The sequence below is a fragment of the Miniopterus schreibersii genome (genome assembly GCF_964146895.1).
Source record: "Miniopterus schreibersii genome assembly, chromosome: 6".
NCBI lineage: Eukaryota > Metazoa > Chordata > Mammalia > Chiroptera > Miniopteridae > Miniopterus > Miniopterus schreibersii.
Genome location: NC_138107.1, coordinates 10834764 through 10861273, shown reverse-complemented (window position 1 = coordinate 10861273; position 26510 = coordinate 10834764). Strand labels below are relative to the sequence as shown.

Genomic DNA, 26510 nt, shown 5'->3' with positions numbered 1-26510 from the left:
AATAAATAAATAAGAAATAAAATAAATTCATTATATCCAGCACTTTGGATTTGATTGTGCTTGGAAAGAAGGTGAATCATAGTAAGTTGGTGTGCTCCTCATTTTACTGGTTGAGAAAAGAAAGCACTAAGAGGTATGACTTGCCCAGGGTTTCAAAACTAATTGGTTAATGGTAGAGCAAAGATTAAAAACTAGAACTCTCACTTTCATGCCAGAACAGCCAAAAGAGCCTCAAGATTTTACCATGGGGTATAGAGAAATAAGGAGTCATGGACCTAAAAAGGAGATTTCCATTAGAAAACTTGATTGGGTGGTGATGGACTTCCTATATACGATGTCAGAGCGCCAGACTAATGTCCATCGCTTTTTGCAAATGTTGCTATAGTCATTTAGCAATGAGTTTTTAGATACAATACCAAAAGCATGATATGTGAAAGAAAAAAATAGATAAGTTGAATTTTATCAAAATTAAAAACTTATGCATTGCAAAAGACACTGCTAAGAGAATGAAAAGACATGCCCCAGACAGAAAAAATATTTACCAAACACATGTCTAATGAAAGAGTTGTATCCAAAATATACAAAGAACCCCTAAAACTCAACAATGAGAAAACAAACAACCCAATTAAGAAATGAGAAAAAGATCTGAATAGACTCCTCACCAAATAAGCATATGAAAAGATGCCCAACATCATCTGTCATTAGGGAATTGTTAATCAAAACAACAGAATACCACATCACACCTATTAAAATGGCTAAAATGAAAACATTAAAAAAAAACAAAAAACTGTCAACACCAAATGCTGGCAAAAACAGAACAGGAACTCTCATTCATTGCTGGTGGGAATGCAAAATGCTACAGCCACTTTGGAAGACATTTTTCTAATTTCTTACAGACTAAACATTCTTACCAAATGATCCAGCAATCATGCTCCTAGGTATTTAACCAAATGAGCTGAAAACTTATGTCAGAAGTATAGATAACGGCAGAAAGTCAGTGGCTGCCAGTGTCTGAGGAGGGGTAGGGTAGAGGGATGAATGGGTGAAGCACAAGGATTTGTTGGGCAGTGAAACTATTCTATATGATACCAATGGTGGATACATGACATTATGAACTTGTCAAAACCCATAGAATTTTTTTTTTAGCAAATCTATCAGCCATTAAAAAAAATTGGCCAGTGGAAATCCCTTCAAGGTAGCCTCTGTTTCCTTTTCACACATTCCTATTAATCTTGGAAAATTTGTTTGCTTTCTGGCACAAATTGTCCTAGACCGACCTTGTGTTTTCGTTTTTTGTTGCCCAGGTGTGGACTCATCCTTTCTCTAAGAAGCCTTGTGTTTTTTGTTGTTATTTTTCAACTTATTTAAACAAAAAAATAAAACAGTTCACCTAGTTCTTCCAGCCCCCCTCCTCCCGCAGGAATCCTAATCTGTCTCTGTATGTATGAGAATTTACAACACACAGAGTAAACTCTAATGTAGACTATGGACCTTTAGATAATAAAACAACAATAACAAAAAGGAATGAATTATTGATACATTTAACAACTTGGGTGAATCTCTAGGGAAATAGCTGAGTGAAAAAAGCCAATCCCCAAAGGTTATATGCTGTATGGTTTTATTTATGTAATATTTTTAAATGGCAAAATTATAGAAATAGATAACAGATTAATGGTTGAAGGAATTAGGGAGGGCAGTGGGAATGGTTCTATAGGCCAGTGAGGGATCCTTGTGGTGATCTTGACTGTGGCTGTGGATATACAAAACTACCCATGTGATACAAACACAGACACGCGCACAAGTACAAGCAAAACTAAAACATCTGAATAGATCAATAGATTGTATCAATGCCATTGTCCTGGTGGTGATATTTTTAATATAATTTCTCAAGGTGTTTCCATTGGGAAAAACTGGGATACAGGTACATGGGATCACTCTATTATATCTTACAGCTGTATGTGAATCTATAATTGTCACAAAATAAAAAGTTTAATTACAAGTAATTGGCTCCTCTGTTAGATATTAATTGACCATAGAGGTATGGGCTCTCTGTTCTGTTTCATTGATCTATATGCCTGTTCTTATGCCAGTACCAGGCTGTTTTGATTACAATGGCTTTGTAGTATAGTGTGATAGCTGGTATTGTGATCCTCCAACTTTGTTTTGCTTTCTTAAGATTGCTGAGGCTATTCGGCATCTTTTTTGGTTCCACATAAATTTTTGGAATATTTGTTCTAGATCTGTGAAATACGCCATTGGTATTTTAATAGGGATTGTGTTGATTCTATAGATTGCTTTAGGTAGTATGGACATTTTAATGATATTAATTCTTCCAATCCATGAACATGGTATATGCTTCCATTTATTTGTCTCTTCCTCAATTTCTTTCTTCAGTGTCCTATAGTTTTCCAAGTACAGGTCTTTTACTTCCTTGGTTAAATTTATTCCCAGTTACCTTATCCTTATTTTTTTGTTGCAATAGCAAATGGGATTGTTTTCTTAGTTTCTCTTCCTGATCGTTCATTATTGGTATATAGAAATGCCATCAATTTCTGGATGTTTCTTTTGTATCCTGCTACATTTCTGAATTCAAAACAGTATGGAGTTTCCTCAAAAAATTAAAAATGGAACTCCTTCTGACCCAGCAATCCCACTTCTGAAAATATATCCTAAGAATCCCAAAATACCAATGAGAAAGAATAAGTGCAACCCTATATTCATAGCAGCGCAATTTACAATAGCCAAGATCTGGAAACAGCCCAAGTGCCCATCAATAGATGAGTGTATAAAAAAGCTGTGGGACATTCACACCATGGAATACTAAGTGGCTGTAAAAAGGAAGGATCTCTTACCTTTTGTGACAGCATGGAGGGAACTGGAGATGATTATGCTCAATGAAAAAAGCCAGTCAGAGAAAGACAAATATCATATGATCTCACTTATATGTGGAATCTAATGAACAAAATAAACTGATGAACAAAAGAGAGCCAGAGACATGAATACATAGCACAGACTGACAGAAGTCAGAGAGGAGGTGGGTGGGACAGACATGATGAAAGGAGATGAAGAGAATAGTTAAGGACATATATGCATAGCCTATGGACACAACAACAATGTGGTGAGGGCCAGGGGAGGGGAGGGCGGGCTCTAAGTGGAGGTAGGGCTAAGGCGGGGAATGGGAGACATCTGTAATAATGTCAACAATAAAAATAAAATACCATTTTTAAAAAGTAATTTGCTATATATTTATATAGAGACATATATTTGTATATAAACACATATGTGTATTAAGTCTATTCTTTATTTAGTAATTTAAATGAACTTAGAACTTCTGTTTTTGAAAGCTCTTTATATCATATGCTATAGTAAGAATCTAAGTGTGTCTCATGCAGTAAAACAGTATAACTGTTAGTCTCAACTGTAGGGAAAATAGTCACCTTCGGTGTAATTTTAGTATTCCTAAATAGGGACATGCATTCCATTTAAGGTTCCAAGTTGGTCAGGGTTGTTATTGTTACAAAAAAAGTCTGTAAACTTCAGAATCTAGTATTGAAATCTTCACTCTGTAGTGTTTTTTAAATACTTTGTCATCAAAGGGGAAAAAAGTTGACATGTTAAATTTAAATCAACATGTTTCTAATACCTAATGGCTATGAAACACTGCAAAGTGCCGCAGGAGTTACAGAAAGGACTGATGAGCAGCCTCTGCCCTGGTGCTTTGGCCTAGTCGTGTGGAATCACTCAGTACTCAGCAAAGGTTTATTGAGACCCAGCTCTGCTCCACGCACCGCCCTGGGCACTGAGCTGACTGTCAGCCTTTGCTCTCCCGGCACAGAGAGTGGGTGGAACGAGTACAGGACAGCCCAAGGTGGGACATGAGAGACATCCTAGGAGGCACAGAGGATGACACGCTTCCAGGAGAAGGAACTCACATCAGGTCATTAGAGAAGATGACAAATAAATAGTCCTTGAGGGAGGCTGGGACTGGGGGGGTGGAGTGTGGCACCCGTGCGTAGACAAAGGTAGGGATGTTGAAAAGTGTACGGCTTGTTCTGTGGCAGTGAGCAGACCTGTTTGCCTGGAACCCCGTGAGGGAGCAGGCGAGAACATCGGGCCTGGAAAGATGAATGCAAGATCTGACAGGCCAGGTGTAGCCCTCAGAGACTTATTCCAGGGCATAGCATAACTGAAACTGCTTTTAAGAAGAAAAATCAGTCAGCAGTGTGTAGGACTGGAATAAATGAGAGTCGGGGAGACCCCAGAGCACTGTGGGAGGTTGTTAGGGCCATTTAAGTGGCAGTGGGAGGGAGTAATAAGGAGAGGCAGAATTGCTAACCCAGTTAATTGAAATGTAACTATGTACAAGGTTCTCCTGCAGTGATTGTGGAAAATGCAGATCCCTGGCCTTCACCTTTGGAAAATTTAAATGTGAAATATGCTCGAATAAGTTTCCCGGGTGATTCTATTGCAGATGGTTTTTCTTAATCCCTTCCCTCATCCACCCAGGAAAGTTCTTTTAGAAGATACCAGGAAAGCCTCTCAAAGAGGGAGATGGGCACCTTCATATGCTGGTATTTATTTATTTATGTTTTAATTTATCTTTATTGTTGAAAGTATTACAAATGTCCCCCTTTTTCCCCCATTGGTCCCCTCCCCCTAGGCCTTCACCACACTCTTGTCTGTGTCCATGGGTTATGCATATATGCATATAAATTCTTATGTTAATCTCTCCCCACCCACCCACCCCTGCCTTCCCTCTGAGATTCGGCAGTCCGTTCCATGCTTCCATGACTCTGGATCTATTTTGTTCATTGGTTTATTTTGTTCATGAGAGTCCACATATGAGTAAGATCATGTGATACTTGTCTTTCCCTGCCTGGCTTATTTTGTTTAGCATAATGCTGTCCAGGTCCCACCATGCTGTCCCAAAGGGTAAGGGAGCCTTTGTTTTACAGCTGATTAGTATTCCATGGTGCAAATGTCTGAGATGCTTGATATGATTTCAATCTTCTTGAACTTGTAGAGACTTGTTTTGTGTCCTAACATGTGGTCTATCATTGAGACTGTCCCATGTGCACCTGAGGAGAATGCCTATTCTGCAGCTTTGGGGTGAAATGTTCTGTAAATGTCAATTAAATCCATCTGATCTAGTGTGTCATTTAGAGTCACTGTTTCCTTGTTGATTTTTTTGTCTGTAAGATCTATCCAATGAAGTCAGTGGGGTGTTAAAGTCCCCGAGTATGACCGTATTGCTGTTGATCTCTACCTTAAGTCCTCCAGGAGTGTTTTTTCAGCGTGTGTGAGTCTTTTGTTCTGAGATGGGTCTCTTGTAGACAGCATATATTTGGATATGCTAGTCTTTGCTGGGGACCTTACATGCATCATCTCATTTAAAGAAGTAGATGCCATAATCCATGGTTTATACATGACTACACAGGTTCCCGTTAAGTCATATTTCCCCAAGAGTCCCTGTCTGCCATATATAGACCAGGATCAAACTCAGTCCATCAGACTTCAGGGCTGGCAACACTGGTGCATTTGTCAGGGAGATCTGTGCTGTGCCCCGGTGTCCATCTGAGCTCTGAGCAGACTGGTTTTCTGGGCTTCTTCAGGCCTCTAGAGCCTCTCATGTGAGCCGAAGCTTTGAGTCCATTTCAGCTCTCTGTTGTGTGTCAGCCACTCTGCAGTGCTCCTGCCCTCCAAGGACTCTAGTGTAGTAGAACAGACTCATAAACTGATCATTTCAATCTCACACAGTAAGTGATAAGCTGCTCTGGGCTCCCTAAGGGCAAAACAAGGGAGGACACTAATTTCAACCTGGGAGTTTGGAGATGGCTGAAGAAAAACTCCACCTGATGTGGTCCCCAGCCTCAGCTGGGACCCGAGCCTGCTAGCAACGCCTTCATGTGTCCAGCCCTTTCCCCCCAGTCTTCATGGTAATTATATGAGATTTCTGGCTCTTTGATCAAGTACTACCTGCCCCAGTTTTCTTGGAAACCGATTGTATTCTTAGCTCAGAGAGAATATGGACACTGAGACAGGAGTCCATTCACCTTCCTGCCTCCCTCCTGTTCCCACTCACCCACTTCCCGCCAGCCTCAGGACGCTGTGTGAAGGCCAGGCCTTCACTTACGCTCCGGACCCTGCTCGCACCAGCCCCGCAGCTGCTTTGTTTGGCCTAGACATTTTCTGATTAAAATTTGCAAAGTTAGTGCCTCTAGCTGAAGCGTGTGTCCTTTGGTTCTTGTTCCTGCCTGTTAATAGCATTCCACTTTATGTTTGTGTTATTTTTCTGGCCCCACTGAGTATTTGAAGAGATTTCTAGGCCTTTGAGCATAGATCCCAGAGTTAAAACTAACTTCAGTCTTTTCTTCAATTGAGTCAGCTACTAACACAGCTGAGATGCAACCTCTTTAAGAAGCTGGGGTGCTGTCTTGCAGGATGATCTGGACAAGTGACCAGTGGCCAGTGATCCATCATGGATGGGCCGGAGATGTATGCCTAGGAGTGGAACATTGCCAGTGACCATGGCAGAGGGAGCACGGAGCCTGTCCCGCCTGAAAACAACTCACTTCTACTAGAGTAGTTAACAAGGCAGAGGCTGGCATCCCCCACTCGGAATGGACAACTGAAAGAAATCTTTCTCAATATCAGAAATGTCTTAGATAGGAGGTTGTCTTAGTTAGCTTGGCTACCATAAAAAATGCCACATAGACTGGGCGGCTTAAACAGCAGACCCTTAGTTCTTACAGTGCCGGAGGTGGGAAGGTGCAGGCAGATTTGGTCCTTGGGGACAGCTCTTTCCCTGGCTTGCAGGACAGCTGACTTCTTGCTGTATCCTCACATGGGTGAGAGAAGCAGAGCTGTGGTCTCTCCCTTTTTATAAGGACACTGATCCCACCATAGGGGCCCCACCCTCATAACCTATCAAAACCTAATCGCCTCTCAAAGGTTCTGCCTCTAAATACCACCACACTGGGGAGTAACTTCAACCTATGAATTTTGCGGGGACACAAACATTCCGTCCATAACCCAGGTGTTAGTTTTCACCAACAGTTGCCTAATATGTGATGTGTAGGAGAATGGGGAAAAAGAGCGGCAGTGTTTTCATTTATTCATCTGCAATATGAAAGCGTATCTGTGACAGGAAAGACACTGTCACCTCAGTCAATTCCATTTTCCTCGTGTTTTGTATATTGTACACATGCATACAATTCCTTTTTCTGAGAATAAGAGGTGAAATGCACTTTTAAAATTTTGCGTTGGTTTGCTTTATTTTGATGCTACATCAATTTTTGCAATCTGTTCTAAATTTTGAGTAAATAAAGGAGAACCATAGGATTACCTAAGAGAGCTTTGAGTAATTTAGGCATATAGTGTCCTTCAAAAGAATAGATGGAGTTTGGAAACACATCTAACTATTATAGCTCAACCTATAGAGAAAGAAATTATCATAGCCTTTCAGGAGAGTCATCATCGTATATACCAAGCATTTACTATATTGCAAGAATCTCAGCTCTTCTTGGGGCATTATAAAGAATTTAAACTGTATTCTATCTTTAACTAACTTATCATTTAGTTAGAAAATATAGTGTGCATGTGAATCCCCTCAAGAGACTTCTGCAAAACTCATCTGCTCTCAACATCTAACTAATAATGAATGTACATGCAAAAAAAGGCGTGCAAATGACTTAGAGCTCGGTAGTCTCATGAGTAGAGCCCATAGCAACCAATAACTTTTATGCATAGCCCAGTCCAGTCTGTTTGCACCAGTGTCTTTCCTTTGCTCCCATGACCTTCAGTGGTTTCCTAACTTGAGTGGCATATGCCAAGACCAGAACTCTGATTGAGCAAGAGCCGGCAGTGCTGCCGAGGTGGGGGCAGTGCTGAGCCGGCCTAGAGAGGACACATGGGGAAGAGCCTTTAGAATGAGATCTAGGTGGCTAAGGCAAGGTCACAGATGGTGAGAGGGATCACCTGGACCAGGTGACCAGGGTCACAGGTAGCATATTAATCTCCCTGCTTTGAAACTTCCATAGCAGTTAGTCTATGTGTCATTTAGCCAGTTATAATTGACCTTGCGTTTTCAGGTTGAGATCTAGGATAGTTGAAGACATTTTACAAAATGCAAGTTGGTTGTCATAAACCGGAGATCTGACTGGTGCTATCCCGGCTGGCTGACCACCTGTCGTCTTTCAGTTCATATCTAACTCAGCCTAAGAAGCGAGCCTTAGGAATAACCCAGTTAGAAGAGACAATGGCAAAATAGGTGTATTTTACAATAGCAAAAGAAAGTAAAATACTCAGGAAACGTTCAGGGGCTTTGTGAAGACAATGGTATATTTTTTGGTAAAAAAAAAAAAAGTAAAAGATTTGAAGATAAATGCAAAGCTATTGATCTTGTTCTGAATGAGAGGTGTGGATACCTTGAAGAGGTCAGTTCTTCCAACATTAATGTCAAGGTTCAGTGAAATTACGAGCAGCCTTAAAGTCTTTAGAAAACATCGACATGACTCCAGAGTTTGTCTGAAAGGATGCACAACCAAAAGAGCAAAGAAATGTCTGAAAACTAGAGAAATGAGGGAGGACTTGTGACACCACATAGTCACATTAGGTAAAATCTCCAATAAGGAAATCATGTCACAGCACTTCAAAGCTATGCAATGAAGAAGAAAGGGCAGATAAACCAGAATCAGATCCTGTGCCATGGTATTGTTTAATGAAGAGGGAAGGCTTTTCAGTCAGTGGTATCAAACGCTTTGTGTTAGTAAATTAACCAAGAGCTGCGTGTAACAGCACCCCAACTTACAGCGGCGTAACCAGCTGGCCTGCCCCCCACCCCCGAACACGGTGAGGGTTCTGGAGGTGGCGCCAGGGCTGTGCGGGAGCCCCAGATGCATCAGAGCTTCTATCATCCTGCTCAGCCTTTCTCAGCAGGTGCTTTAGTCCCTGTGCAAAGTGGGTGTCCTACCTCCCCTGTCCCATCCCCATTCCTAGAGGGAAAAAGAAGAGGAAGGGAAAAGGCACGAGTTGGCAGAATTACCTTGCATGGCCAGCCCTAGTTGCAGGGGAGCCTGGGGAAGTCTAATAGTTTAAAATGATTCCCTAAACAAAATCAGAGCCCGATAGTTAGGGCGTAAGGGAGGACAGATGCCTTGTAGGCAGCCTGCGCTGAGCCACACGGTTATTCAGGTGGGAAATCTATGTCGATGCCTCATTTCCTTTCCTGCACCTGTATCCTGAATGGTAGAAGAAAACATATGATCATTAATTATGTGTATCATTAATATGCTCTATATTAATGCTAGTATAATAACATAAATACATTTATAATATTACCACAAGTCTGCAAAATATGTTTAAGAAAATTACCTTAAGGAAATATATTGACTTAGCATCATTGTCTTTGTGGGAAATGAATGAGTGTTTCACATATATGCTAAATCTCAATGAAATAATTAAATAACATTAACCAATACATAAATAATAAAATAATTAAGTAGCAGTAACCAATACATAAATAAATATAACCATTTTTGAGAAAAATGTTGGTTTTCCTACACATCAACTGTACCTAGTGCTGTGCTGTCTTCACCTGCCATAGGTAATTCTGTTTTTGGTTTTGCATTTCCATGGCAGTGGCCAAAAGCTCCCAGTACTGTCTTGAGTGTTTTCGGTGATGGCTGTTTTCACAGCAATGAAAGCAAAGTACAGTCAGAAGCCGCAGCTTCTTGAAGGTATGAAGATGTTTCCACATCGGCTCCAGACATCCTAGAGTCTTGCAGGACACATTACATTAAATGACTTGATCCCATGCTTGTTTCAGTTTTGCTCCCTTTCAGACAGGGAGTAAATCATATACAGACAACTTTAGAGTAGTTTTAGGTTCACAACAAAATTATTGGAAGGTACAGAGATTTCCCAAAAACCACCTGCCTTTCTCTTTATCAACACCACTTGCCAGAATGACACATTCATTACCTAAAATGAACCTTCGTTAAGATTTCAAAATCTCCCCAAGTCCGGAGTCACCTCGAGTGTCACTCTGGAGTGTACATGCTATGGGTTTGGACAAATGTGTAATGACATGTGTCCGTCATGATAATATCATACGGGGTATTTTTACTGCCCTAGAAATCCTCTGTGCTCTGCTAGTCATCCCTCCCCCTTCCCTCCACTGGCTTCATAGTTTTGCTTTTTCCAGAATGTCACGTGGTTAGACTCAGACAGTATGTAGCCTTTTCAGTCCGGCTCCCTTCAGTTGTAATATCCGTGTTTTTTCGTGGCTTAATAGCTCACTTCTTTGTAATGTTGAATAACATTTCGTTGTTCAGATGTACCAAGTTTATTCATTCGTTTACCCACTGAAGGACATCTTGGGTGCTTCCAAGTCTTTTAAATGATGAATAAAGCTGCTGTAAACAGCCACGTGCAGGTTTTTTGAGATCATAAAAATGCTTTCAGATGCTGGCTCTCAAATTCTCGATGCTCCGGATGTTGGCCATATTCATAGGTGTGGAGTGGTATCTCATTGTTGTTTTAACTTGCATTTCCCTGATGACATGTGATGTGGAGCATCTCTTCATATGCTTATTTGCCGTTTATATATCTTTTTTGGTGACGTGTCTGTTCAGACCTTTCCCTCATTTCTTAACTGGGTTGTTTGTTTTCATATTGTTGAATTTTAAGAATTCTTTATTTATTTGGGATAACAGTTCTTTATCAGATGTGTCTTTTACAAATGTTTTCTCCTAGTCTGTGGCTTATCTCATAGTTCTACTGACACTATCTTTTGCAGAACAGAAATTTTTAATTTTACTGAAATCCAGCTTATCAATTATTTCTTTCAAGGATTGTGTCTTCAGTGTTGTATCTAAAAAGGCATCACCATACCCAAGGTCATCTAGGTTTTTCTCTATGTTATGTTGTAGGATTTTAATAGTTTCACATTTTACATTTAGCTCTATGATCCATTCTGAGTTCATGTTTGTGAAAAGTGTAGAGTCTGTGTCTATATTCATCTCTTTGCATGTGGATGTCCAGTTGTTGTAGCACCATTTGTTGAAGAGACCCTCTTTGCTTCATTGTATTGCCTTTGCTCCACTGTGATCCATTGTGAAAGATCAGCTGACCATATTTATGTGGGTCTGTTTCTGGGCTCTCTATTCTGTTCCATTGATCTATGTAAGTCTTAAAGTCAGCAGTGTCAGTCCTCCAGTTTTGTTCTCCTTCAATATTCATTTGCTGTCCCTCATCTTTTGCCTCTCCATATAAACTCTAGACCTATTTTGGCAATGTCCGCAAAATAACTTACTGGGATTTTGATTGGGATTGCATTGAATCTACATATCAGGTTGGGAAGAACTGACATCTGGACAATAGTGAGTCTTCCTATCCATGAACATGGACTCTCTCTCCACTTATTTAGTTCCTCTTTGATTTCTTTCATCAGAGTTTTGTAGTTTTCTTCATATAGATCTTGTGCACATTTTGTTAGACATATACCTAATTGTTTCATTTTGTTAGGTGCTAATGTAAATGGCATTTTGTTTTTAATTTCAGTTTCCAGCTGGTCATTGCTGGCATATAAGAAAGTAATTGGCTTTTGTATATTAACCTTGTATTCTACAATGTTGCTATAATCACTTACTAGTTCCAGTAGCTTTTTTTTTTTCCCAGTTCTTTTAGATTTTCTGTATAGATGATTATGTCATCTGTCAGCAAAGACAGTTTTATTTATTCCTTCCAATACATATAGCTTTTATTTCCTTTTTTGCATTATTGCATCAGTCAAGACTTCCAGTACAATATTGAGAAGCAATGGTGAGAGAGGTCATCCTTGCCTTATATCTGATCTTAGTGGGAATACTTTGAGTTTCTCACTGGTTGGTGTGATGTTAGCTATAGGTTTTTGTACTAGTGTTTTTGAAGTTGAGAATGTTCCTCTCTATTCCTAGTTTACTGAAAGCTTTTATCATGAATGGGTGTCAGATTTTGTCAAATGCTTTTCCTGAATCTATTGATATGGTCATATGATTTTTCTTTTTCAGTATATAGATGTGATGGATTATATAATTGATTTTTGAATGTTGAACTAGCTTTGTATACCTGAAATAAATTCCCATTGGTCATGATGTATAATTCTTTTTATATATCATTTGATTAGATTTACTAATATTTTGTTGAGATTTTTACATCTATGTTCATGAGAAATATTGGTCTATAGTTTCCTTGTCTTGTACTGTGTTTGTCTAGTTTTGGTATTAGGGTAATGCTGGCCTCATAGAATGGGTTAGAAAGTATTACTTTTGCTTCTATCCTCTAAAAGAGATTGTAGAAAATTAGTATAATTTTTTCTTAAATATTTGCTAGAGAACCTCGTGTTTTTAGTAGGTTAAATTAAATAATTTCTAAAATGTCATGTGATTGACTGTATCCTTCCTTATCCATAAAAAGATGTAATGTTAGATAAAACTGTAAAGAAAAAACATAATTTTGGGCTACTAGAGGTTTCAAAATATCTCAATAGTAGTTAAATAGCAAAAATATCCATTACATTTATCATGTTCTGTCTGTTGGTGGTAGGAACCTCATGCCAGGTGTTAGACCGGTGGCGCCTGGGTTCAGCAACCTCGATACTTGAATTCCGGCTTGGAAAGAATTCAGAGCCAAGACTCCAACTGTAAGAGAACATTTATTTGGAAAATCACAGAGATAGAAGAAGTAATCTGTGGAAGAAATGGGCTGAGGAAACAAATTATAGAGGCAAAGGAAGGGCCCTTGGAGCTTAGAAGTGAGGAAGGTCAAGGTGACTCCCCTGGGGGTCGGGGAGGGAGAAGGGGAAAGGCCGGGGTGAACTCCCAGGAGGTAGAGCCAGCTGGATTCTCTGTCCTAAGGGTTTTAAGTGTGGAGATTTTAGGGGAGCTCCCAGGGGTCCCCCTTACATATTTCTCCTAGAAATTTACATCTCCTCTCTTCCCCAAATCTTCACCATAGAGAGCTCCTGAGAACGTGTGTTGGGTGGAATATAAAAGGAGGTTGAAAACCGCTGAACCAGAGAATGTTCTCTTTATTGAAATAAATAGTGAGGCTGCGTTTACAACATATGAAACATATCTAGTTATTTAGAAGAGCCTGGTGGTTCCCCTCACATTTTCTTGAGGCCTGCCCACTATTGATGTTGCTCTGAGTCAAGGTACCTAGACAGGGCTATCTCTAGTCCCAAAGGCACCTTCATGTGAATTATTAAAAGGCACCCCTGCCATTTGCCGGAAAGTTGTGGTCATATGCTGGTTTTGTTAGAGGACGCTTTACTCTGATGCTCTGACAGACGTTTGTCAGAATAAATATACAAACTCTTTATATTCATCGCAGCCCCCTGGACTTGGTACCATGGCGCAGGGCACTGCCTGCACAGTCACATGGGGCATTTGCAAGTAGGGAAGGAAAAAAAAGAAATCGCCATGGCAACATTTGTCTGTACCATGAAAACGAGAAGCCAGGCTCATTGCAGTGACCCCCAAGTTCCTGCTCAGCAAGCTGGCGCGTGGAGCGCTCTGGAGGTGGCGCGGGGCGGGGAGGTGCTTTCATTGATGGCCTCCGCTCCTGAGAACGAGAGCTTGGCTATTGCCCTTTACGTGTCTTCAGTTAGAAAGGGCCTGTGCATTCCAACTACTTAGCTCAACGGAAAAGATTCTCTGTTTACAGAGAAAACACAAAGCTTGTTTCTTCCTCATGATTAAGCAGACGGAGCACGCTTAGCAGGACTTTTCCACTTAGGTGTCCAAGTTAAGACTATCAGTGACTTTTGTTTGAAATCTAAACTCTTTAGAAACATTTTGTAGGAAAAACGCCTCGCAGGCCCTCTCAAAAAGAATCAAATAAATAGTTTGGGGGTTTCCATCTTGGAATTGGGGTGTTTATTTAAGAAACTCTAATAAAGCCCTCTTTCAAGCCCAGGAAAATTACAGGCGGAATCGAGTGGCGACCAAGGATTCAGGAAATAGCTATTGATTTGTGAGAGAGAGAGGGGTAGAAAGGGCCAGGGAAGGCAGCGACTTGAGGAGAGACTTTGCGAATGGTTCTTATTTCCTCCGGCTTTGGGAAAGCGTCCTCCCGCGGCAGTTCCAAACATGCCCACTCCCAGGTTAGCCCACCTAGGCAGGAGGCAGCGCCGGGGCGCCTGGGCCTGGGCTCCTCTGAGCAAAGGCCTGAGAGTGTTGGGCTGACACACTGGCTAGAAGCTTAGTGAAAAGAGATTTTTCCATGAGAGCAGGCAGGGCAATAAGGGAAAGTCCAAAGCCTCCTGCCCAAGGGGTTGGGCAGAACCCAGGGCAGAATGGGAGGAGGAGAGCTGGCAGGGGCGATCCTGAGCGCGGGGAAATGTGCCGCACAGAAGAACCCACGTGGGTGCCAGAGACGGAGCCCTTCAGAGCCAAGCAGGGACCCGGCCCGGAGAGAGCTAAACTAGTTTGGAAACCAGCCTGCCTTCTGATTTACTTTTCATAACCTCCATGGGCAAGAAATGAGAACACAGTGAGGGAAACGTAGTGTCAGAGGAGTCCGAGAAGTGCGCAGTGCTACCTTATGAAAGACAGACGAAAGCTCCAGACAGAGAAGCGGGGGCCATGTGCACATTTATTCCGAGCAAAGTGACAAAGCTGGACCGGCACCTGGAAGTAAATATAGAAGCAAAATCGTTCTCAAGTAGCCACATTGGAGATCAAAGGCTCTGAGCCATTTAGAAGAAAAAGGTAGCTTAGCCCAGTGCCGCTGGTGACGTTTCACAAACACGATCTGCCTTATGCTCCTAATTACTCTATAGACATAAAACCCTAAGTCCATTTTGGTTGTCTAATAAGTGAACACTCTCAGAACTCCTTAGTTGCTTGTTTGCCGTGTTTTTTACCCCAGTGAAATAATGGTGAGAGATATATGTATAATGTGTCCTTAGTGTCGCTTAGGTTGACTCAGCAATGATATAAACCCTGTGGCAGTTTAGGTAGATCCAGAATCCCCGATTGCACCTTAGTTATTGTTCTGGTTAATGGGTGGCTTAGTTGACCATCAGCTGCACAGTCAGGGAGGTAGAAAAGGAACTTCGCATGGAGGTGACAGGCTCTTAAGATGTGACCTTGCCAGTTAGATGTGGCTTTAGAGTGACTCCAGTGACAACCAAGAAGATGAGTGACTTTCGCCTTTGGGCATGGGGTGGAGCTGGGTGGAAAGGAAGCTGAAGGAACCAGAAACCTCCTCCCCATGTGCCTACCTTGAAGGGTTATGAAAGATGAAACCAGTGGCTCTGAGCCTTGGCTGAACATGAGAATCACCTGGAGCTTTTACAAATTCTGACACAGACCACGCGGCAGGACAATCAAATCAGAATCTCTGAGGAGGGGACCTGGCACCAGTGTTTGTCGTGCCTTAAGTTCCGCAGGCTGTTCCCGAGTGCAGCCCAGGTGAGCAGACCTGGGTGACATCCAACGCCGCAGGTGCCCCTCACGCTTGTGGGCCCAGTGAGTGTGAGCACCCACCCTCCTCTTTGAAGCATGTCCTGCCACCCGCCTCTCCCTTTTCTGAACTTGCACAGAATAGTACTATATCTGTCCGGGTCTTACCACATGTAGCAGAGGTGACTGTGCCTCAGAGCTGAGAATTCCCTTTATCTTCATGTTGAAAAAGAGGGAACTCTCTTCTCACCTTTTTCGGTGTGTGTGCTAGCTCATCAATTATTTCATACGTTTATCTTCCTTCCAATATTACTTACCTTCGTTCACCTTTCAGTGCCAGAAAGATTTCTAACTTCTATGTCCCTAGAGTTTGAATTTAGCCAAGTCTTTTTGCTCACTTCAGAAGGATCAGGGTGAAAATAAAATTTAATGAGTAAAGGGGGCTTCTAAAAATAGAACACACTTCATCCATTTCAGTTAAAAATGCCTTCATGTTTTCCAAGCATTTTTTAACTCTTAAGCCTTTTTAATAAGCTTACTTATGAGTCTTGTTGAAAAATAAATAAAATACACTTGTTTTCATTAAGGGAAGAGATCTTTTTCCATCTTAGTCGGTAATGTTGAAGCAAACTAAAAGGAGTCCAAAACTTGGCAAAGGGCTACCTAATTAGTGACATATTGGTCACAGATGTGCTGGGAGAGCTATACTTTCTTCCTGTGATTAGTGTTTTAAGTGCCCACAAATTACATCTGAAAGTCAGATAACCTCCTTATAAAAGGGAAGGGTGAAAATTATGGTATTTGTAAAACTTTTATTTTTAAGGTATTGTAGGTGTGTTTTTATAAACAGATGAGTGACAAATATTTATTCGCAAATTATACTTTTAGAGACGTAGTGCCAGATGATACCAACCTTTACTTATTACCCTTCATTCCAAATGTTCAAGCAAGTGCAGTCCTTGTAAATTATAAGATTTCCTTCCCTCAACAATTCTTAAGAAAGTCCGCAAGACAAGGCTCAAGAGGCTGGCGGGAACTCTCTCTAGTAACCGCATTGCTCGAATCTGTAGGCCTCTGAAGCGGAGAATGAGGAGCTTGGACAAGTTGTGACCAGTCACTGAAAGTGCCACAGGACTTTGAGAGTATGGACAAGCCCACTCCGGGAACCGGGCTAGGACGCGCCTGGGAGGACATGGCGTTGACACTGGGATGCCCGTTAAGGCCGTTGTAATAGATGCAAGTAATTCTAGCCCCAAGGCTCTGACTAAGGATGTAATGGAAGGAAAAGGGATGTTGTAAAAGAAACAGGATCCAGAAACACATCTTATGGACATAAAAAGAATAATGACAAACCAAAACTTTTATAAGACTTCTTGAGAATTTTTTACTCACGTTGCTAAGAAAACTAGACAAGGCAATGACTCCTAGAGGGGTGACGGATGCCTCGTTTTTCATCATGTTTAAGTTGCTGAGCTAACCAATTTCTGATGTCGTATAAATTGAAAGTGATATGAAATTGAACAAAAGGGGGAAAGGAGTTGAAAACTTACCTATGTAAGAAACTGAATTATGACACAGGTGGCCAAGTTTCCTGACACATAGGTAGAAGGTCATCTATTTGTATTTTTAGTTCGGTGATAATATGCATCTTAAGATGATTTAGTGATCTGATGACTGCAAAGACAGGTGGCTTTAAATTGGGAGCTTGTGACACATTTTGCAGCCCCAAAGCTACTTGATGTGCTGTCAAGGTGATGTCGGTGTTTGATGCTAGTCGAGTACTGTCTGCTGTCTCGTGTGTTATTTGATTTTATAAGTTCAAGACATCATACTATACAGCTTTTAAAAACTAAACCTGTAAAAAAAGACTTCAAGTTGTTTCCATTCTCAAAGTGCCTTGCTCCGGTTGCTTCCCATTTCCCTAGGAAGGTGACAATACTGGAGGACCCTGATCAGAACATTCACCTGAAAAACCTGTCTCGTCATCAGGCGACCACGGAGGAAGAAGCTCTGAATCTGCTCTTCTTAGGAGACACCAACAGAATGATTGCGGAGGTAAGAACCTGTTCCCTGCAAGCTGGATTCGCAGGAGATATAGTGAAATTCTAGGGACAGCGACGACCTTAGAGATGGTCTCCTCTAACTCTCACGTTACAGAGCAGGAAACCCAGAGCCAGAGAAGTGAGAAGGCTTTCCCCAGATCTCAGCCGGTTAATGAGCAGGAACTAACATCTAGACTCTTAATTTTTATGTTTTTCAATTTTATACAAATTGGTTTGCAGCTAATGAATGACAACTCATTAAATGTCTTAATTACATGAATTGTTTTTTGCATAATTTTGAAATTTAAAAATACACAATCCATTCTTCCTAATCTCAAATTATCCATGTGTTGGCATTTGTTTCTGTATCCATATGTTTCCATGCATTCAGCGGATGGTTATTTATAAAGCATTTAGAGTAATGCAGGGAACACAGGGCGCGTCCTCTGCGTCGGCAGCTGTTGTTGGCAGATCTGGGAACCCTGCCACTGTGTGCAATATGAGTACGTTTCGCTGTAATATTTGGGACATACTTATATTATTTGTTGTTCGTCTGACCTTCAGACCTAACTGGGCACCTGTATTTTACCTGGGAACCCAAGGCAGGGGCCAGGATTGCCCCAGCTTGGTCAGGAGACGCCGACCTCAGCCAGTTGCCGGCTGGAGATGGAGGGTCATGAAGCTGTCATCCTGCGACACTGCGGGGAGAGGAACGGAGCAGTGGCGGTGGTGATGGTGGTGGCGCGGGAACAGTTCCCCAGATGTGCAGCTTACTGGTAGCCCTGGCAGCGTCCTTCTCCAGCCGTGCTCCCGGATTCTCTGTCTCTGATAACAAGCAGTGTGGAGGATAATAGGCTGGGAGGCTAAGCATGCTGAGAAAGTCTACCAACTGCCCTTTTCCTGCCCATTTCCACTCTCTGGAAGCACTACCTTAGGTCCAAGATAGATAAATGGAAACCAAATTCAGATACTGAAAAATACGGTGTTGACATGTGTTTGGGGATTGGGCCCTTACTTTTGTTGGTGGTGGTGGTGGTGTTTTTTATGGTTCTGCATCAGTACTTTTCAGTAGACTAACTTCTATAAATTGAGCTTATGCGCCACATATAATAACGGACCCTTAAACTATTACTTTCATTTCAGGAGACCTTTACATAGTTTTCAATTTCAGAATATCTTGTTTGGCTGTACAAAACTGGCATTTGTGTTTTGCTTCAACATGTTGCCCACGTGGTCATCTGGGGGGGTCTTATTTGTCACAATAATTACAGATTAAGGAATAAAGGCAGATTCAGAATTAAGGAGTATGGTGATGGAAGATTTAGTATGCCCCGTTAAAAATCCTGCTCCTTCACACAGTTTAAGAAACACAGAATTTAGATGGGTCCTGCCCAGCAGTGAAATGTGGAAAGAGAAGAAATACCATTGGAAAACCATGGAGAACCTACCCCTGCCCCAGTGCCAACCCTCCTCCCGAGGCGACTCCCCCGAAAGATGGCTCAGCCTGTCCTCACAACCGCATCCCCTCGTCTGAAATGGGTTGTTGAGGCTCCTGGCCCTTAAATACCATGACCTCTATTAGCTTAAAAGCGTGGCCATTGCTCTCTAAGTTTGTTAACTTTAGCTGACGACAACTTTTCAAAGTATTACAAAGTTTTGAGGACCTCAGACTTCCCTTGTGCCAGCTTGTCTCATGTTCCACCGCCTTACAAAAGCGCAGCAATCTTTCCCTATTACGTACTGAGGGGTATCTAATGACACCGTTATTAATAAGCTGAAGCCTGAAGAAGTCCAATGCAAATAGTGCTGGTGTGCATTGTGTTTCTTAATTTATTCAGCTTTCCAGTGGGAAGCCTAAGTGCTTTAAACCAAATCTAATAGGTTTTGGATGTTTCTGGGCCTGTTTTCAGTTTTCCTTTGGTAAGAATAGCTACTAGGTTATACTGAGAATCTGTTTAATAGACTTGACATTGTGGCAGATACTATATATTTATATATTATTTCAGATTCTTAGTTACAGAGGAAGCAGAGGCTCAAAGTGTCAGAACACTTGTCCAGCATCACATGACTGGTAGGTGGCAGAGCCAGGGTTCGGCTCCAGGCCTGACTGGTCCAGAGCTTGTGTTCTTTCCTTCCACCACCTCCCACAAGTGCAGCAACCACACTGACATGTGTCAGAGTTTTCGAGTGAGGACAATTTTTTTTTAAAAAGAAGGATAGCAAGTACTTAGCACTTCAGTTTAATCTCTTGAATTCATTGAAAGCAAATACATAAAAATATAAATGAAAAATAACTGTCAATCCCTGGAGATCGTTTATTATTCAGTCTCTAAAAAGGCATGTTTTAGATTACAACCTAGCTGTCAGAATGTAATTTGTCAGCACCGAACAAGTTACCAGGATAGAAAGAACGCGCTATTATTTTTTTCAAAAATAAGCTTCCCAAATTCCCATTTACACAGAGACATCCAGAAGTTGTCATGGTAACCAGCAAACATTTGCAAAACAAAGTCTGCAAATGTGGGACACAAGTGGAGTGCTTTTTCCTTGCACAGTCTCGCTCAAGCCAGCATTTTAAGGAAAAGTATCCAGATTAGCTTCTTCCTCTCTGCGTATCCAGAGCTCTTAAATAATTTCTGTAAATCTACCAACGTTTTGAATAAGACCTGATTATATTCTGAGGGTAAATTTTTTTTTAAAGTTGAATTGCCGTGCCAAAGAGAATAAATATATTGAGAGCTGAACTGTGTGTGACCCAGTGTCAAAGCCCACGAGCAGCAAGTATGACTTTGTTATCGGAGAAATTGGGGTGTCCTCTCCCCCACCGGGTGCTGGGGGCGGGGTCCTTACAATATCTCAAGGAAAAGAGTTTTCTGAGACTCACACGGGAGGATAAGTGATTTCTATTTGTGTGGAATTACATCCCTGCGTTTCCACAGCCCCGTTCCAGTCTTTCTAGAAGAGTAGCTGGGGTTTCAGGAAAGCTGAAAGCAAAGCCAGTGCCAGGTGTCCCTTCGGTGATGCGGCCGGGTCCCCCTTAGCACCAGGCTCCCTGCAGCCTCAGCCCAGCACTGCCAGGAGGCAGGAGCGAGCCAGCCCGCAGGTCAGGAGCGTGACCCTGTTCAGGGGGTTCAATAGCCCAAATTTTGGACCCTTGCAGTGGCCACACCCATTCTGGCCAATGACCTGTCCACCCCCAGGTGTGACTGACAAGCAAGTACCTTCTCCATGGCAGCCCTACTTACTGTGCCGCGCCTGTCCCCCCTGCCGGTCCCTTCCCCCAGGATCTGCAGGGAACAGCCCACGGTCCCCTGCGGAGTGCAGAGCCGCAGCTTTCTGGCAAAGCTGCCCAAGTGACATGCATATAATGTTTGGTGTTATTAATAACTAGGCTAATTACAATGGCATCCACTTGAGACTTTTTGTCTTACAGTTAAATGTTTCTATCAATTAATCAAGGCTAATTGAACAAGAGAGCCTTTGCTTGATTGTCAGTCCCGCACGGTTCCGTGGCTGGCCCCTTCGCTCGGCCCCGCCCGTGATCATGGCAGTCCGTGCCCAGGTATGGTCAGGGGACAGCCTGCGGTCGAGTGTCCGGTAGGAATCAAAAGACAGTTTCTGGCATCCCATTTCGGATCCGTGGGTTCAGGATCTCTGCAGCGGAGCCCAGGAGTGCATATTTTAGCACTTAAATGTGCTCAGGCTAAAGTTGGGGACAGTTTGGGGTTTTCCATTAAGAAGCTGTTGAAACCCACTCCCAGAGAAGTTTGTGAGCAGGTCTGTGTTCTGCATCCTTGCTAGCACCACTAAATTTGAGAATTTGGCCATATATATATATATATATATATCAGTCTTTTTAATTTGTGTTTTTGATTACCAAATTGTTTTAATTCCTTTTTTACCGCCTGCATTTGTATCTTTGTTTATGCCTCCTATCTGCTTTCCCCCCGGCATGTTGAGTAGGTCTGGTTGACACGCTGACTTTATGAGGACCCGGATTGGGTCTTGTCCACCCTGTAACCATCGCTCCTAGGAACAGAGTCCGATACGTAGCAGCGCTCAGTAAATAATTATTGAAAATTATTGAATGAATGAACATTAAGGATGATAATTTTTTGTCTTTGTCATATATTTAGCAAATACTTTCCCCATCTTATAAATTTATTTTAGTTTTATTTTCTTCATCTGGTCAAATCAGTCTTTTCATTTTGGGGTTTCTGCTTTGGGTATCATGCTTAGACATGCAGCAGTTCACTGAGGAATGATTCCACTTGTTAGAAAGTGTTTTGTTATTTTGAGTTGAGATGTGGTGCCCCGTTGCATCCACCCCATTGTTCCCACCTTGACCTGGGACATGGAAGGGGATGGTCATCGTCAGGTAGGAGTGAATCTTATCAGAAGTTTCTGGAACATGAGGATTTTACCTGAATCTTGAAAAACAAAACAAAACTGTCCTAAGTTAACAAAATCAAGGTTCATTTTGAATCCTCTCTCTAGAAGTAGCCTCCATTGATAAAAGTGCCATTTAAATGTCCATTTTAAGACGCAATAATGTTGCTCGGAGTGGATCACGAGGCTAACTCCAGCCTCTTATACAAGCTGCCGTGGAGGAGAGGAGAGTGTCTGGGGTCCTTCCACCGAAACTTCACAGTAGTGTCTGTTGTGGGTTAAACTGTGTCTCCCTCCCCACCCCCTGCCCCAGCTCATATGCTAAAGTCCTAACCCTGTGCTTCAGAATCTGGCCTTGTTGAGAGACGGGGTCTTGACAGAGGTTATTGAGCTAAAATGAGGTCGTTAGGGTGACTGCTGAACAATACAACTGTGTCCTTGTTAAATGGGGAACCTTAGAGACAGACACTTACATGGGGAAATGCCACGTGAACAGGAAATGGGCATCCAGGAGAAGAGGGGTCCGGGCGGCTCCTTCCCTCAGTCCTCAGAACAAAGAACCAACCTGCCAACACCTCCTTTTTGGACTCCAGTCTTCAGAACTGTGGGATAATCCATTTCAGTTGTTGGAGCCACCCAGTTTGTTGTATTTTATTATGGCAGCCCTAGCAAATTAACACGGTGTCCAAATAACCTAGGTTATAATTCCTTCTATCACAGGTACCTGGTGTAGGCCTTGACCTCAGTTCATCCAGGAGCAATGCTATGCTGTACCTGTTACACAGCATTTGCTATGAAACTGCTTGGAGGGGAGCCTTGGTCAAAAAAGAGTAGTCTGAGCCATTGCTGGGCAAGTCCGGGGGCCCGTGGGGGTGTCTTGCTTTCTTCCCATCTGGCTTCCTTCCCCAAGTGAGCCACCGGGTGAGCTCCTGCAGCCAGTGCCAGCGCCCGCTCTGTGGCTTCCTCTCCCCCTGCCAGGCCGTGGCGAAGGGCACGTGCTTCCGAGAGACCTGCTCTTCTCCCAGCTCCACCCCTCCCAGGGGTGTCCTTAGACACGCCACTTAACCCATCTAAAACACGCTTTCTAACCTGTAAAATGAGCGTAATAACAGCTACCTTGTAGGATTTTAGTAAGAATTAAATTAAATGACACTTGGAAAGACCCTACAGTTCTTAGCTAGCAACTATTTAAAGACAAGACTGTTAACTGGAACATCTCTGTTCTCTCAGTGCCAGGCAACCAGGTGGTCAGTCATTAATTAACTATTTTATTGAATTGACTGGAAGAGAAATCCCTGACAATTTCAGGTGATAAGGCCCAAAATCTCAGGCCCAGAATCGAAAGTACATGAGTATAGAGCACATCACAGATAACTTGGACTCTTAAAAAACTTTGTGAGACTCCAGACCTTTTGGAAAAGTTTACCAATCATGTTTATGGGATTTCTAAATTATTTTTCCAGGAGCCATCCCAGGTCTTCTTACCTACTTCTTGGCCCAAAATAAAAGCACACTAGATTTACCTGAGTTGTGCTGATGTGCTTTGTAAGCTCTCAGAGTGTGCGCGTTCTCAGGCTTTTGGTGTGAGTTGTGTAACCTTGCGGATGTGTAAAGACAGTCAGGAGACAGGGTGTGAGTGGAGCTAGTAGGTTTGTCCAGTTACGGGAACAGCTGTCATTGGACATGTTGTCTGATAACATCAGGGTAATACAGGAAAGAAAGAGTATGTTTACTATTAGGTTGTGTTGGTTAACAACACCAGGCCTCAGTCTCCTTGTGTGGTGTGTGTGAGAAACAAGTATTTGGGTGGGAATTAGTGTTCCAGAATCACATTCCACTACACCATCAGAGGGACGCTGACCACCACATACTCACAGACTTCTCTTTGAAAGGTATATTAGTTGTAAATAATTACTAAGTTTATTCCAAGATTTGTGAACCCAGGAAGAGCAAAATACACAGCAGGCTAAATATTTTTGGCCCTGCTTTTATTATAATATGAATAGCATCTCTTATTATTAGGTCCCAATAGGCAGCTAGAAGCCTTAGCAGAAGATGTGTTAACAACTATAACCTCTTCTTCTTGTCTATTGTATATCCTTACCAGAAGGAAACAGACTTAAACTTTGAGCACATGCTATATGCCAGGCATTTCTCTTTTTTACATTTTACATATGAGAAATACACATTTTCAAATGGTGATTCTGTGTTATAACATAGTTTGCATTCTGCTCTCATGTAATTTGATTTGTGCTATTGCATGAACCATCAGTTTTGAGATCTAAAACATTTATTAAATAAGTGAAGTGGCATGGTATAGTCATTATTAGAATGTTCAAATGTACATACCCTATGTACATGATTACAGAAACATAATCCTTTTGGCTGTAAAAACTTAGCTCTGGAGTTCCTTCTGATCTTTAAAATTCTCATTTCTGATTAAACATAGCAGAAGAAAGTAATTTTTACTCTACTCCCTATTATTGAAATTCACCAACAAGAGCAACAAAATGTGAAAAAAAGAGGGGAATGAAAGTCATCTTCAGAGAAACAAGGAAGCAGGCATAACCTCAAGCCAAGAGGAAACCTGCCAAATACTATGAAATTTGAATTATGGCGAGGGAGGGTGCTGAGAGCCAACACATATATTCTCCAACCTCAGGCAGGATACTGTTTCCCCTTTAAGAAAGGGTCACAATTTTCAAACGCAAATCTGATGATCTTTTGGTTAGAGTGATGAGATCTAAGAACATAGGCCAGTATGGGGGAGGTGTTGTACAGATATTTATTCTACACTATAAAAGGTGCATCCAAAGAAGAAATGTTAAAGACAGGCCTTTCTGCGGTCAGTGTTCTAGGCTCATTGCCAAGAAAGATGGCCTTTTTGGGTGGGGTTCAGTGAGTTTGTGACTTATGGGGTTTTACCATAACAGGCCTCTTAGTGCAAAAAAATTGAGGAAAGTATATGCTGTTAAGGCTAAGGACATAGCAGATAGGAAAAGTAGCTTAATTTTGAATATTTCCTCACCCATCCCCAAGACCACTCGTTAGAGAAAAGATAGGCATGTTGAAAGATAAAATTATCAGAAAGAAAACAGCTAAGGCCTATCCATGTATATGGAGTGTGTGGTGGAGAGGAGAGAGGGGACTAAGGTATGCATACAAGGGTGGGAAAAAGCAGGTTTACAGTTGTTCATATGGAAAATAATACAATAATTAATAAATAATAGTACAAGAATATACTGTTTCGTGTACTCACAACTGTAAACCTACTTTTGCCAACCCCTGTATTTTGAGACAGAGGATTTGTTCTTCATAATCTCAGATGTTACCTAAGTTCATTCTTTGTTGTTGTTTTGTTTTAAAAAAATGAAGCTAAAAAATGTAGGAAGGGTCAAAGAAAAGATTACAAGACAAGAGAAGAAGATAAAAAGAAAACTTGCGGAACTCTTAAAACAAATGAAAGAGGAAAAGAAAGTTATAGAGATGAAAGTGCCATTAGAAGAAGAGGAGGGAGAGAAGGAGGGGGGGAAAGGAGAGGAAGAAATGTGGCTGAAAAATAACTAAGGATAAAGAAAGTAATGAGGAAAGTGACACTGAGAAAGACAAAGGAGAACCTAATTATACATAATTAGAAATCCTGAATAAAAGAAAGGGAACAGGAAAAGCACAGGGAGAGAGGGAAGGAGGGGGAAGAGAGAGAGGAAGAGAGAGGTATCCTGAACTTTGGAAAGACTTGAATCTGCAGATGAAAAAGGCACACTGTGTCCAACAAAAAACTGAAAGAGCTCAAATCCAAGAGAAAATCTATTAAAGTTACTTAATTCCAAAGCTAAAGAATGAATCTTCTAGCTATCAAGTCAGAAAATGCAAGCCAATTGTGAGGGAAAATGAAAGAGATTGTTCTCAGGCTTTTCCATAGTAGCAAAATGGAAGCAATTCTGAAGCAAGGATGTTGTGTCCCAATAATTTTATACCCAACTAAGTTATCAATCTGTTCTTAAAAATACAAAAACATCAGAGAAATACTTTTAAGCATGCGTGAATTCAGAAAGAAAATGAACTGAGGGATTCTTTTTAAAAAATGCTTGACAGTGAAGTCTAACCAACTACAAGGTAAATCAAAATAAAGAGCTTGGGAACTGAGAAGCATTCTGGAAGGAGTGGTGAGAAACATACAATTTAATGTAATGTTAGACATAAAAAGAAACAGCTATGTAAAGTGAATATTATAAATCTCAAAAATATAAAAGGAATAGTAAATCTAACAAAAATTTAGAGTTAGAAAGGAGAGAAGAGAGTGGTGTTATATGGAGTTATAAGTGGGCTAATTTCCTTATATTTCAAAGCAAGAAATGAATAGATACTATCTAAATGTTGACCATATTATGTCAATCCAGGTCCCTTAATGTTTTCCATGAGTATTTCTTAATTCTAAAGAAATAGTTTTAGAAAAAAGATACACATATCTTACCATGGGTGGAGGATAACATTTATTTAAAGCTCACCAATTTCTTCAGAGTCATTTGTTTCTTTTTATATCTATTAAATTCAAATAAAATTTGATTTAATAATTTTCAAATATGTGCAATATGCTTTTGTTTTGGTAAAAGTACTTCTGTTTTTCTAT

General features: G+C 41.4%; 1 protein-coding gene across 2 annotated transcripts in view; it reads left to right on the top strand.

Moving 5' to 3' along the window:
* Positions 1–26510, top strand: part of KIF6 (kinesin family member 6) — a 335606-nt gene that overhangs the window by 76902 nt on the left and 232194 nt on the right. For both annotated transcript variants that reach the window (XM_081140158.1, XM_081140157.1), the window contains exon 6: positions 17375–17504. In XM_081140158.1, coding sequence (XP_080996284.1) covers positions 17375–17504 — 130 coding nt within the window. The remainder of the gene's footprint in view (positions 1–17374; positions 17505–26510) is intronic.